General features: G+C 40.9%; 1 protein-coding gene across 20 annotated transcripts in view; it reads left to right on the forward strand.

Moving 5' to 3' along the window:
• Positions 1-10,243, forward strand: part of camk2d1 (calcium/calmodulin-dependent protein kinase (CaM kinase) II delta 1) — a 124,699-nt gene extending 114,456 nt beyond the window's left edge. For 10 of the 20 annotated variants that reach the window (XM_084712335.1, XM_084712339.1, XM_084712334.1 and 7 more), the window contains 4 exons: positions 7,360-7,435; positions 7,534-7,628; positions 7,841-8,069; positions 9,480-10,243. In XM_084712335.1, the coding sequence (XP_084568461.1) occupies positions 7,360-7,435; positions 7,534-7,628; positions 7,841-8,069; positions 9,480-9,483 (404 nt within the window). In that variant the 3' untranslated portion in view covers positions 9,484-10,243. Of the gene's footprint in view, positions 1-7,359; positions 7,436-7,533; positions 7,629-7,840; positions 8,074-9,479 lie in introns of those variants that run through there. The other 10 variants (XM_084712355.1, XM_084712352.1, XM_084712347.1 and 7 more) reach the window with 1 other exon arrangement.
• The last annotated feature ends 3,976 nt before the right edge of the window (positions 10,244-14,219 follow it).

Genomic DNA, 14,219 nt, shown 5'->3' on the forward strand with positions numbered 1-14,219 from the left:
GAGAAAAATGAACTCCACAGCATCCATCACGTTATTGGAGATGTTACCACTAAGCAGTGTATTTACACACCCACAGACCATTAGCATTCCCTTCCTTCCCTTTTCGTGCGCTCAAATTACAGTTGAGCAAGCTTGGTACCCAGTGGAACTGCAACAACTTTCCCCTTTCCTGTTTCCTGTACTTCAAGATGCCACCAGCAACGGCAATTAACCATCTTCAAAACGTGGCTGTCTTTTCAACATTTGAGCCTAGCACATAGCTTATCTAACTACAGAAATCAGGAAGGCGAAAAAGACGACCGAGGTTCCAAGATTGCTCAACTGTTACTGGCACACAGAGTGAAAAGTGGTGGCATTTAGGAAGGGTCAGCTGAGCTCTCTCTACAGCCCTCAGCACCGGAGAAAGGTCTGACTCCACACATTATTATACTGCTATAGGGAGGAAAAAACACTCTGCTTGGTTTGTATTTTTTTCAACCAATAACAGGCCCAGGATGCAGCGATGGTACCCTTGCAAAATAACGGGGGTTGGTACTTGTTTCCGTGGAACATTTGCATGTCAGGAGGCGAGTCCTGGCATTAAAATGCCTAAATCCTTGCAAAGGAAAAGGTAACAGCTGCTAGCTTGTTTACATTTGTACTATTAGCATCCTATGTGCTATTTGCCATTTTCAGCGTGTAGGTTGCTATCTCAAAAGACTGAACAAGTCGTCCAGTGACAGGCTCATACCCTCAGAGTACATCCGGTGAGTCAGACTAGGGTCGTATACGTTCACCTGATGAAGTTTGCTATTTATTCTTTTTGACCCTGCTTTGGTATTTTGCTCCTGAGAAAAATATCATATTGTGTGATAAAACTTTGCAGTACCTGCCCAGCATCAAACAAGAGCATGGGGAATATAGTGGAGAACTTAGTAGTTAAAGAGTCAGATACTTTTCTCAGGAGTTGGTGGAGTCCAAAATAGAGCTAAAAGGGGAGTGAATACCTTTATTGAGTGATCAGAGACATGATCAAATAATGCTAAAGCTGCTCTGTGTCTGCTGGATGTGTAAATAGGCTGTTTGCCAACACTAATACTAGTTGTTAATATGATATTGTGCTTACAGTTTGTACCTCTCTCCCCAAGTGGCCAAAGCACAATCAATTAAAATGCTGTAATGGTGCTTATAGTGAATGTAGCCAAAGCCATTGCCATGTGATCCCCTTTAAAACTGTGAATCTTTGAGGTAAACTTTTCAAATGCATCTACAGTGTAGACCTACTTGTGCACAGGAACACAAAATGAAATTGATATAGATTTTTTTTTCATCTGACTATTTCCAAAAGGTTTCCTGCATCGTTACCTTCTACCTGACGAAACGCTTCCATTATTTCTGTTATTCACCCTGAACATTTTCACATGTTCTGTCCAAACTCATTTGTTCTCTGGGGGCTTTGAACAAACTGTCATTTCCTGCATGCTTTTCATTCATTCTTCATTTCATGTTTTCCTTTTCTCCACTGTGCCAATCATCCATCCTTCCATCCATCCATTTTTGTCTTTGTCCGATACCCTCTGTTCCATCTCAGCACGATCTCCTTCGACCAATCCCCAAATCTACCACCTTAAGAACTTAGCTCACTCTGCCCCTTGCCGGCCTTCCTCCCCCCACTCCTCCTCCTGCTCCTCGTCTTCCTCCTCCTCATCATCTCCCCCCAACTCCTCCTCCTCCTCCTTCTCCTGCTGGTACTCTCCTAGTGTTTGGCCCAGTGGTGAGGAGTGCTGCCAGTACGTCCTGTGGGCAGTGGTGGCTGCTTACCTGCTCCTCTTCTTCACATCTTCCTTTCTGGTCCTTTTCTCTGACCATCCCACCACATGCCACTGCGAACCCCACCATGCCCCCACGCAGGGGCCCGGCCCCCACCACGGGGTGCCCCTGCCCAGCCTGGGCCCCACCGACTCCCAGTGTAAGTCCATTTCCTAGAGCCAGGGAAAGAAAGAAAGATTCCCAACAGTAGAAAGAAGTAGAACTGCAAACACGTTGCAAATTCCAAAAATTAGAAAATACAATGTGTCAATTAATTAATGTCAGTTAACCAGGGAACTTTTGTTAACTATTCATTTACTTGAAATTTTCTGGATTGCTATAAATTGCACTGTGATAACCATGACATCTGTCATGATCATGAAGGAGTCTTTATGAAGCTTGCCTTTGTTATGACAACTTGATATTAACCAAGATAACAATGTCTTTACGACAACTTGACATCAGTCAAGACAACAGCATCTTCCCTATGAGAAACTTGACATTAACCAAGACAACAGTATGTTTATGACAACTTGACATGACCTGAGACAAGATAAACTGCCATCACAGGCCTAATGATCAAACTTCAGTCATAAACATTCATAAAGATTCGTTCATGTTCATGACAGGTGTCATGTCATGGTTATGACAGTGTGATTTCAGTCTTATGCACAGCCTTCAAAGAAAGTGCTGCTGCTTTATTATTCTCTTTTTAATCTTCATATTTAATTTTTATTCTGGAGTTTTCTATTCTGTGGTCTACAACATATCCTCACCAGAATTTTAGTGTGACTGAGGCCAAATGGCTCCTGACCCTCAAAGACTGTTTATAACTTTATTTGTTCACTTAACTGCTCTGTTTAACTATATGAAGGTCTACATGCTGTACAAAATTGCTTATAAAGACTATTTCCTGTTCCTCAGAGTAATAATAGCTTTCATAATGGCAGCCAAGAAAACATGAAAACATAACAAAACCTCCTGATATCTTTAACTGTATCCTCAACTAAAAAAAAAAATAATAAAATAGATATGCAATATGCAAGGAGAAGAAAAAATAGTATTAGAATTAGGGAAAAATGGTGCTGTAGTAGTCATAAAGTACATTAGATAATAAGATATCAAACTAGTCAAAGTTTTCTTTGACATGTCCTTGTTGTATTTCACATATGGGCCCATTGTCATGTCTGTGGACTGTCCCAATCCAGCCACCTGTACAACAAAGGTTCTTCTGTTTAAATCCTGTTCTAAGACTTGTGTTCAACTTGTTTGACATATTTTTCTTGTATTATACTCCCTTCTCTCTTTTTCTGAAGAAATTATTCAGCCTTAGTCATATTATTCTACTTTGGCATGGTACTGCCCTTTGTTACTTCCAACACCCAGTTGTGAGTCACCTCACAGGGTAATGAGCTGTGCAAAATGTACATGTTATGCATCATTTAGATAATTGTGTTCATAAACATCCTGCAACTTATAACCGAGCCGATGTTTCTTCAGTTATATCACTAAATTATCAATTGATTTTCAGCAAAAATTGACTAGAACTCGGCCCACGGGAGTTGGAATGTGGCTACTCTCAATTCAAAGAAAATGTCAGAAATGAATTCAACATTCTCAGTAACCCCTAAAACCATGCCAATATTGTCCAAATCAGCCAAGCAGTTGCTGAAATTTTGTCCATAAAGGTGACTATGCCAATTATTATGCAACATATGCAAGTTAGCATTCAGCAGTTTAATAATGCTGAGGACCCCTACTTTACATTTCAGACATAAAACTATGGCGTTTCTAGGTACACAATAGAACTCTACTGGCTGGCAAATAGACAACCACTACCCTTTGCACAGTATCCATTGGACAGCCACAGTCATTCAGACAGCAACACAACCAAGATCATAGACAAAATGAAAAAATGTAATACATATCCACACATCCTGTGTCTGTCTTGAGCTTACATTTCCTCCTACTGACCAGAAAACAATTAATCTTTTGGATTTAAGGAACTACTGTAAGTATTTGCAAGAGTTCAGTTCTTATTGATGCTCAAAACTAGTGTGGTATTTAATGCAGGTGTGTTAAAAAGGTCGACCATTTAAATATTGATGATTCATGCATGGGCTGGTTATTTGTTAGACCATGGCATTTGAAGAAACCGCCTACTGAGCCAGCGGGGCCAGCTAATGTAGTTTACCCTGAGCAGATATGATGCAGATATAAGGCCGGGTCAGGCTGCTCTCTGCTCGGCCGAGTGGAGGAGTTAAAGACAGCTGAAAAGTAAGTTAGGTCAGAGCTGGAGAGGGGTTCAGTAGATTTATGACAGCACAGTCTGCAGGGCCTGCTGATAGCTCAAAACCTCATTTAACATGAGGACTGGGCTTCCATAGGAGCCTCGCGAGTCACTCGACACTCACGCAATGCTGGGAGGTCGCTGTTTCAACGAGTGAATTTTTGCGTGACTGGTTCAGTCAGGTTATACAGGATGTAGGTCTGCAACTAATGATTTTCATTGTTGATTATTTTCTCAATTCATCACTTAGTTGTTTGCTGTTGAAGAGCAAAGAAGTCCCCATATTGAGGACCGAGGAGACCACAGTGCAAAACGGCGTAGACTTACATAGTGTACTTAACTTACAGAATTTAATTTGTGTATCTAATGTACTTATTTTAACCCAAACCAAGATCTTTTCTTAAACCTAAGTACTCTAATTTTGGTACCTAAACCTAATCAAACCGCAACTGTTTCAACTCATTCGGAGTAAATGGTGTCAAATAACAGACAAAATGCTTTAAGTGCGTGGACCTGACAGTGAAAAACCTGACAGTTAAAGATTTAGTAACAAGCTGAGTCTACATTGACTCTGTCTGAGTTTTAATCAGAAATGTAAAATGATAAGGTGTTCAGAGCTTTTTTTGTTTTTGGCTCAGTGATATAGTTTGCACCCTCAGTGTATTACGTCATATTTGTGATTTATTAGTTATTACTGCATCGAAGGAACATGACAGGCTTTACAACCTGATGTAGCTCCAGACTCAGAGCTCAGAGACAAGGTCACTTTAACTTTAAGTGGTTTATCTGAACACATTCCAAGTTCATATGGCACAATTTTAAAAAAAATTAAACAGACCTCTTTGAAACTTAACAAATCAAAACTGAACCACACCTCAGCCACTGTGTCTGAGTCCAGAGCTGCTGTCTTATAGCACCCCCCGCAGGTCAGAGGCTGCCATGACACCCTAACGTCTCTGATGTATATTGGAGCAGGTGGTTCCCAACCTTTGTGGTGTGTGAGCCTTTAAAATCAGGCATGGTTTACTTGTGACCCGTCCCCGCTCTAATACCCAAGAAAAATCCTAAATGCCTCTGCAATTTCCTTACTGGTAGAGTTGTAACAAAGACGCTCAGGTATTCTGTCCTTACAGTTTATTATTGTGAAGATCAGAATCTGTCTGTCTGATTTGTTCTTTTATTGAGCGGCTTGTTGAGGCTTGGACTTGTTGAGGAACTTTGTTTAGAATCAAAGATTTGACTTTCCTGTCAGGATGTGCAGAACTGTAACGCTTTGTATTTATAGACACCTCGCAGTCGAGTCAACGCCCTGGCCTGTTAAGATCTGCAGTTTTGGACAGAAGGACTGCTCTTCAACTGAGCTGCATATCATATTTAAATACTTTGTGAGGTGAAGAAACAGCTTTTACAACAGCTTCCACATGAAATCATGCAAGATCACGTTCCTCATGAAAATCACATGAGATCTTGCTCCTTCTAGCATGATCATCTCTGTAATATCTTGCAGTGTGCCATTATTTTGAAATCTTTTAGTGTGTGGGTGTTTGAGATCAGAAAGAAGAGAATCTGTGAAGTTTCTCCTGATATGTGTGGTGCAATCAGATTTTAAAATCTGTTAGGATTTTAAAAGTCCTGCAGTTTAAATAGTTCTGTGCTCGACAGTCCTCCTGCTGCCCAGGATCAGTTTATCTGCTTACTTTTCCTTGTATGTGTCACCATCTGCTGTGTGTGTGTGTGTGTGTGTGTGTGTGTGTGTGTGTGTGTGTGTGTGTGTGTTTCTGTCCATTAGAGTGTGTGCGTGCCAACCCTCCATCTTTCTGTCCATGCTCTAATAAGAAAACCCAGAGGAAAATACTGTGTATTACACAGCTGACAGAAGCTCAAAGGACATTATTTCCACTCCACAGATACTCCAGAGCAACACACTACTATTCTACTGAGCTCTTCAGATTTGCTGCACAATCCTTGGGCATTTTTAACACTGATGGACTATTGCTTGTCCATATTAAAACACAGTACTACAGTGAAGGACTTATCACTGTTTGTTATTGCCCATTTACAAGGTTTCACACATCTTGCGCTCCTGCAGCCTGCTGTGTCTGAGAAAGAGGGGGTGGGGGCAAACAACTCGCTTAAACCATAAATTATGTATTAAATTAGATTCATTAATATATGGTCTGTGGCTTTAAAGAGTTCAGACACAGGATGATGAGAGGACAGAAGTATTTCTTCTGCTCATTCAGCTTTCGGGTGATGCTCCCAAGTCAAAATCAAACACAACGTACGATATAAGAACACCGCCTCAATCATGTTTTGCTGACCTCAATAAGTCGATCATGACCCATCTACATGACGTCCACACAACAGGATGCAAATACAGTGATTGTGCCTGATGTGTGTAACTGTGAATCAGTTTGGACAAGGCATTAGTTACTTTTGGCCCCATCAGCAAACTGATAGTGTCTCTGCAAATACAGACAGTACTAAGTTGCTATTTGCAAAGTAAAGTCCACTGTTGGTGCCAAAGGACACTGACACTCAGGCTTTTTATGAAGACAGCCAATCAGAGGAGGTGATTCTGGTTATGTCACCAGTATGTGTCCAGCGTCTTTTCCCGCAACTGTATAAGTGTGTCTGTCCGAGGCCGGCGCTGCTGCAGTACTTTGTGTCTCGAACGAAAGGAGCAAAGCAGCTAGAGAAGCATGTTCTACCTGTGTGCAGTTAGTCTGTTGGTTCTCCTGTCACTGGAGGGAATCAGTGCACAGACCCAACAGAAGACTGTCAGTGTTCAGTTAGCTGGGAACAACAGTGGAGATGAAGCTGCCGAAGGTAAAGAAAAATGGATTTACAGTATTGCTGTGTGTGTGTGAAGAAACTTTCACTCCTTGATTCGCCTCCACCACGTCATCTTCATGCTGTAAATGTCAGTAGTGGGTGTAAATACTTTCAGCGAGCCACAACAACAGCACTTATTCTCTCCATTCATTGTTTCCTAGCTTACCTACTTAGCATGAAAGGTAACGTTGATGTTGTCACATGTTGAACCACGCTGACAGTCTGCCCTTCATTCATCTCTCTGTGACGCTGTGTCTCTGTGTGGTTTTGAAACTGATGTGAACCTCAGTCCCTGAATGTTGTGGTTTTGGGTCGATGTTGTGCTCATGTTCCACTTTGGTCCATTTTTTAATCTTTAATTTGTGCCTCTTTTCATATTCACCAGGTGGTTTTTGCGTCCGTCTAATCTCATCATGGCTTTGTTTCTCTTTGTCTCTGTGTCTCAGCTCGCAAGCAGGAGATCATTAAAGTGACCGAGCAGCTGATCGAGGCCATCAACAACGGAGACTTTGAGGCCTACACGTCAGTTCAGCTACTTTAATTCACCTCAGATATCTGACACAAAGCTCCTCACATGTCCATGAGTCTGATCTGTCTGTCTGTCTGCCGTCCTGTTTCAGGAAGATCTGTGATCCTGGCCTCACATCCTTTGAGCCTGAGGCCCTGGGCAACTTGGTGGAGGGCACTGACTTCCACCGCTTCTACTTTGAGAATGGTACCAATTCTGATTCAGCATCACAAACACAGCGTACAATTTTGGGATTGTAAATATAATAAAAGCATTCTTTCTAAGGGTGGATGAGATTAAGGTTGCGAGGAGAGAGAGGAGAAGAATTTGGACATTTTTTTTTCTCAAAACAATTAATTGATCACCAAAACAGTAGACTGTTGTCTTTAGCAGTCACTGCATGTTCTTTCCCTGTGCAGCTCTGTCCAAGGCGAAGCAGCCCATCCACACCATCCTGCTCAACCCCCACGTCCACCTGATCGGGGACGAGGCCGCCTGCATCGCCTACATCCGCCTCACCCAGTACATCGACGGCAGCGGCATGCCTCGCACCATGCAGTCGGAGGAGACCCGCATCTGGCACCGCCGTGACAGCAAGTGGCAGAACATCCACTTCCACCGCTCCGGCTCGCCCACCGTGCCCACCAAGTAAGACCGCCTCCCCAACCCCTCCCCCACCTGCTAAAATATCCACACACAGAACACATTAATCAGAACTACTCCAAGCAATCCAGCAAAATGTGATGTGTTTGACACTGCAACATGACAAGTTTAAATTGTTGTCAACTCGTTACACTTCCCTTTAGTAGCTTGTTCTATCCTGGGAACCAGACGAATCTGCAGAACTCATTCAGACACACTTCCACCAGCCTTGGATCTGGTCGGGCCAATCACAACCATTTATTTAATATGGGATACACAGAGCAGAGTCACTGGACCAGATTTTAAAAGTCACACGTTTCGCTGCTCTGATTGGTTATAGCTGGTCCGTCCAGTGCGACGCCTCAGAATCCTGAAACTGTCAAACTAGGCAGTGCTGATCAAATATGGATCAAGGTTCTGCCACGACATTGCGAGGAGGTCTATCAAATTGCGTCCAGAGGCACCTTGGCCTGCGCGTGCTGATAACAGCTCTTGGAAATCGAAAATGAACCGAGAGATTCCAGACCTGGGGCATGGACACAGACGAGCGAATTTGCATCTTTGCTTCATGTGGAGTTCAGCTTTGGTGAACTGTGACGGGCAAAATCACAGCCTCAACCAATAGCAAAGACGTGTGTGTCATCACCTCTGCAGGCAGTGGTTGCTCCCCTGCATTTGTGTTTGTGTGACTGTTTTGAGAATGAGTCGATACCAGACGAGGCTTGTTCCAAACCTGTCAGGATTCTGAGACGTCTGGGGCCGGTTTCACAAAGACTGACTTTGACTTAGAGACCAGGGGTCTGCAACCTGAGACCCCAGAGCCACAAATATTTTTTAAATATTTCTCATGTTTCATTGTTGTAGGTCTGTGAAAAAGTTGAGACGTCTAAATTCATTTGTTGCATAAAGCAGTTTAGTTCTTGACTGTCTTAAGCAGGACTATTGCGCAATGAATTCTGGGTAACTTAAGACCTTTTTCAAATTTAAAAAAATTGGCCGACCGAGTGACCGCATCCAACTGCTCAGCTCTGTGTACCCCAGCAGGAAATCTGTGTCTTTTTAAGAAAGGATTTCACTTGTAAAGTTCAGTCTACTTCCAGACAGGTTACAAATTAGATTTTGAACTTTGTTGTGTGTTTTTCTTTAATGTGTCACCCTTCAGTAGAATACTATCACAAAACATTATTTTGGTTGTGATGAAGAAATTAAATGGGGCCTAATCATTTTCACACGCACCTTGAAAACACTTAAAAAGTGCTTGAATTTGCTTGAATGTCAAGCAAAAGGAAAGTAGAAAATTTACACAGATGACAAATTTCAGAGCTGCAAGACTAAATGAAGTAACTTGTCATTGTGTATATTATCTGAAGGGGTTTTTAATCTACTAATAACTCCACATGTTGCTTTGTGTTTCAGTTGAGAGGACCATCTTCGACTACAAACACCCTCCAGCCTACAGCAGTCAGCTGAACAGACCCTGCCTAACAAGTGTCCATCAGATCCCTCAGCCAATCCCTGCCCATGATAGCTAGAGCTCCGCCCTCTCAGTGTGTTGTTTACATTTTGTCGCTGCTGGACTGAAGATTATTGTACACGTCGAGACAGGAAAAAAAAACAAACAAAAGAACGAGGGAGAAAACTTCTTGACGATATCATTTTGTAGTGCGAGTGTGTGTGCTGTTTATTGCGGGATACGACCATCTGCAGCATGTTTTATTATCAAGGTTTTTTAGATCCGTCTGTTTTAACTAGAAGTGGTTTTCAGAGGAGCCAGTCATTCCAGTTGATAGATTTTTAATGGGCTGGTGAAATATGTGAACCTTCCGGTCATCATGTAGTGAGTTTTTCATTTGAATATTGCACATTATTGAGGACTCATGAGCTGTCGTGATGTTTTTTTCGCCTTCGGGCTCGATGACCAATATATCACATATCTGCTTTTTAATCATGTATCTTTTCAGACTTGCCATCTATTAAAGCTCAGGCACACGCTTGCTTTTGTTTTGGTGATGTATAGGTTTTGGTAATTGATGTAAATCGCTCTCTTAACTTAAATCTTTAGCAGCATCCATATGATCTGAGTTGGCTAATTTTACATATCTGTTTTCTGGTTTGCCCTTGGCACTAAGTATGTTTACTAGGAATTCTAACTACATGTTTAAAAGGGAAAATTTTACTTTGTCAGTTTGGACCACCATCTTCACAGAGCAGCATGTGAGAAGATAGAATGTAAACTATAGAGACACATATATTAATTCTTTAAGGCCATTCTGTGACTCTTTCCAGTCAAATCATATTTTCATACAGTAAGGAGCTAATTATGTGAATTTTATCAGTTCTATTTTGTTGTATTTTACTTTTTATATTGTGATATTGATGCTCGTCCCTCCACTTCTCATTATTATCGCTTTCCTTTATAAGCCCTTTTACCCTTCATTGGTGATTCCCCTCGTTATTATCTCATCGATTGCCAATGTTTGACAGCACCATGTTTTACACTGGACAAGACTAAAGCAGAATCATGACGTTCACGCTGACAGGATGCCACATTCAGCTGATCCTTTGGCTCTGGAAGGAAGTTGCCCCATTCATTTTCAGCCAGAATGAGCAGTTGTAGTTGTATTATTTTAATACCACCATTCAATTAAAGTGAAAAGGGGATTGTTAGCATCACTTACACTTCAAATGTCACTGAAAAGCAAATGGAAACTTTAATTCCAGAATCAAAGCACAGGGAAAAGAAGCAGTCACGTTTGACGATAAAGTCACAGGGGGTCCACTAATAATTATGTTGAGGATACTGAGATTTTTTTTTTTGTTTGCATTCTTTTGTTTAATCACCTTTGTCCCTCACACACCATACTTTGTTTTTATCTTTCTAAGATGCGTTGAAATTCCTGATGGGACACTGGTATATAATGTTACCATGATGGGACAAGCCTGATGTATGTTTAAGAGATATCAAATAAAATGTGTGATTTATGCCAAATGACTTAGTTTGTACGTGTTTCATTTTGTCTGCTTTTCCTGCTGTTACAGCTGTGAAAGCTGAAGGGTTTTTATTTACTAAACCTTGTTGAAATTCAGCTCTTTGATCTTGATTTTATTTAAAGATCTATATCTCACAGAAGGGAACGTGAGTTCAAATTTAAAGGAGAAATGTGTAATATTTACTGTACTAAACCATAAAACGAATAGAGCTCCAACACTTAAGATCATTAAATTAATCACCAACTATTTTGATAATTGATCTATTTGAGTCATTTTTTAAGAAAAAAAAAAGCTTTTAGCTTTCTAAATGTGAATATTTTCTGGTTTCTTTACTCCTCTCTGACAGTAAATAGAATGTCTTTGGGTTGTAAACAAAACGAGACATTTGAGGACGACATCTTGGACTCTTTGTAACAGCCAATCACAATACAGGGGTATTTTACAACAACCAATGACAGCACAGGTGGTTTTTACAACAGACTATCTCAGCACAAGAGAGTTTACAACAACTTATTACAAATTACAACAGGAACCTGCTTCAGTTTTGGTTCTGGGAAGGAGACCACAGATCATACATGAAATAGGGATTCAGTCTATTTAATATACAGTCTGACTCAAACTCACTATCTGGACTGAAGTACTGATTTTTTAACACTTACGTACTGATCCTTTAAAAAGATAAACAATAGTATTTGGAACTACGTATACTTCTGTAGTGTTGATTCTATATTAATTCTGTGAGTTTACATGTTAATATCCAGTATTACAAACTTTAATAATGAGAAGAAAAAAATCAATTCATGTAACAGTAATAACTGATCTGCACCAAACTTCACATGTGTGATAACAATCCCACCCTGAAACCATCTAGATGACAATATTCAGTCATAGTGCCGCCTACTGGCAACAGGAAATAGATGTCCTTGTGCTCCTAGCAGGTTGATCATATCGAACTCAAATCTGGTCAGAAAGGCCTGAGACTTTGGTAATGCTGTATGATGAAGAATTTGACATATCGTCAAATGGTGCTGCCATAACGGCATGGTGAAATTCGATGTTTCGCCATGACACAGGAAGTTGCATTAACTTCGGTGTATATTGTCGAATCTGTATGAAACATCACATGTTCAATAACAGTCCAGGCCTGAACACATCTCCAGGCTGATGTTCATTCAATGATCCAAATTGGCTTGACAGCGCCCCCTACAGTATTTCAATAAAGCAGCCCCTGCGTTCCATTTCAGTTGCATGTGTGAAAATTAATGCACACATGTATCATTACAGCCACACAAAAAAGTCTCTCCATCACCTAAATCCAACAGGAAGTTGACCATTTGAATTTCTTGGTCAACTTGGGCGATTTCCAAATGTTGTATTTTAACAAACTCCTCCCACAGATTTTGTCAGATTGACTTCAAAATTTGTGTGTGTCATCAAGACTACTTTGTGATCAAAGTTTAAAAAAGTTTAAAAAATGTAACTGTTGTTGATGGGCGTGGCTGTGGCACCATGAAACATGAAATTGGTGTAACTTTGTTGTATATGGTCCAATCTGCACCAGCAATAGCTTTTCTTTTCTATGTATGGTCTGTGTAGGTATGAATCTGAATCACACTCTAGCAAGTGGTTCCAGAATCTGATTGTTCTTTTTAAAATTTTAATTAAGAGGGGGAATTGACTTAGCTTTGGTTGACTTAGCTTAGCCGTGGTTCCAGCAGTTTCTGTGGACTCTCTGGATGTTTTTCCAGAACTCAAGGTGGACTCTTTTTCTCTTGGGTTTGAATCCCAGTGCTCTGATTTGATTGATGGACCCCAAACTTCACTCCCATATAAAAAGATTGGTTCAAAAAATTTTTGAGCCAAATTTTTAGCAGGTTACCAGGGGGGTTAATTTGAATAAAACTTTACTCATACTATAATAAACTCTATGAGACTTATCTGCCACTGCACTTTCATCCTTAACAAATCCTGAAGAAAAGCGGTCCGGCTCAGTCTAAACAGCCCAGAGTGAGTCACGGTGTAGTTGTTACTGCCAGGCCCTCTGTACCACGTTCACCAGGCCCTTTGACCACAGCTCCGGCTGGTTCATTGAGGCGATTAGCTGTTACCTGAATTAGCTTGTGCTGCTAGTTTTGCTGAAGTTAGTTTTCATCCAATCCTTAGAATTTATAGTGCAGCCTGCAGAGAGACAACCTGAGGCTGAAGGAGCAATGCTGTGGACACCTCTGACCAGCTGGAGGAGCAGCTGGAGAATTTGAAGTGCCAGCAAGCTGAGATTGCCTTCAACTGTAGCAGATGGAGGAAGTAGACAACTTAATAAATGAATGAATGAATTAGTCTGATCAGGCTATACAATATTAGTCTGAAAAAAGCCTGAGTCAACAATTACAATCAGTAGTTTTATCTCCTGTAGTGTGTCATTGTAGACAACCATTAGTTCTGCATTTAGGCTCAAAAACATGGTCTTTGTTCCACAAGTCCACTGAAATGGCTCTCCAGCCAGGTCTCATTCCCAACTCGTCCCATAACAACATTTCATCACCACCAAAATGGCTGTATAGAGACACAAAACCTTAAGGAGAGACAAAATGACCACAAAAAGACATAAGCTGTACAACAAGCTAGAGACCCAAAATGACTAATCACCCAAACCTGCTTGCTTGTGAGTGCAACCAATACTAATAAAAAGACTGCTGAACACTGCTGACATCCAATCACAGACACATACAGTGGACACTCCGCTTTACCATCACAGACATGACATGCTGTTTTCACTTGCAGTCAGTAGATGGCAGTACTGTACAATAGTGTGTCTGCAGACACCTGCAAGGAAAATTCACAGTTGTAGACAAATATTGTAAGACGTGCATTCACAGTTTGTATAGAGAGTTTAGCTCATTTCACTTTAATATTTTTAAGTCGGTGTAATAAAAAGATATAATAAAATACTGATTGTTGAGAAAAAATAGAGACTCTACAGCCATGCTAGTGGCTCTGAACAGTCTGGTGCCATTTTCTTGGCCTCTTCCTGTCTTCTCAAAGGCTGACCTGTCAGTTCCAACATTTTCAGCTTCAGATTTTCCTTCTCCAAGAAAAAAATAATGTTCATAATAAAACACTGACTATTAAATAACTTTTATATTCTCTCCTTTTCACCTTTCACCT

The sequence above is a fragment of the Lutjanus erythropterus genome, chromosome 23, assembly GCF_056507025.1.
Source record: "Lutjanus erythropterus isolate fLutEry1 chromosome 23, fLutEry1.hap2, whole genome shotgun sequence".
NCBI classification, from domain to species: Eukaryota; Metazoa; Chordata; class Actinopteri; order Lutjaniformes; family Lutjanidae; genus Lutjanus; species Lutjanus erythropterus.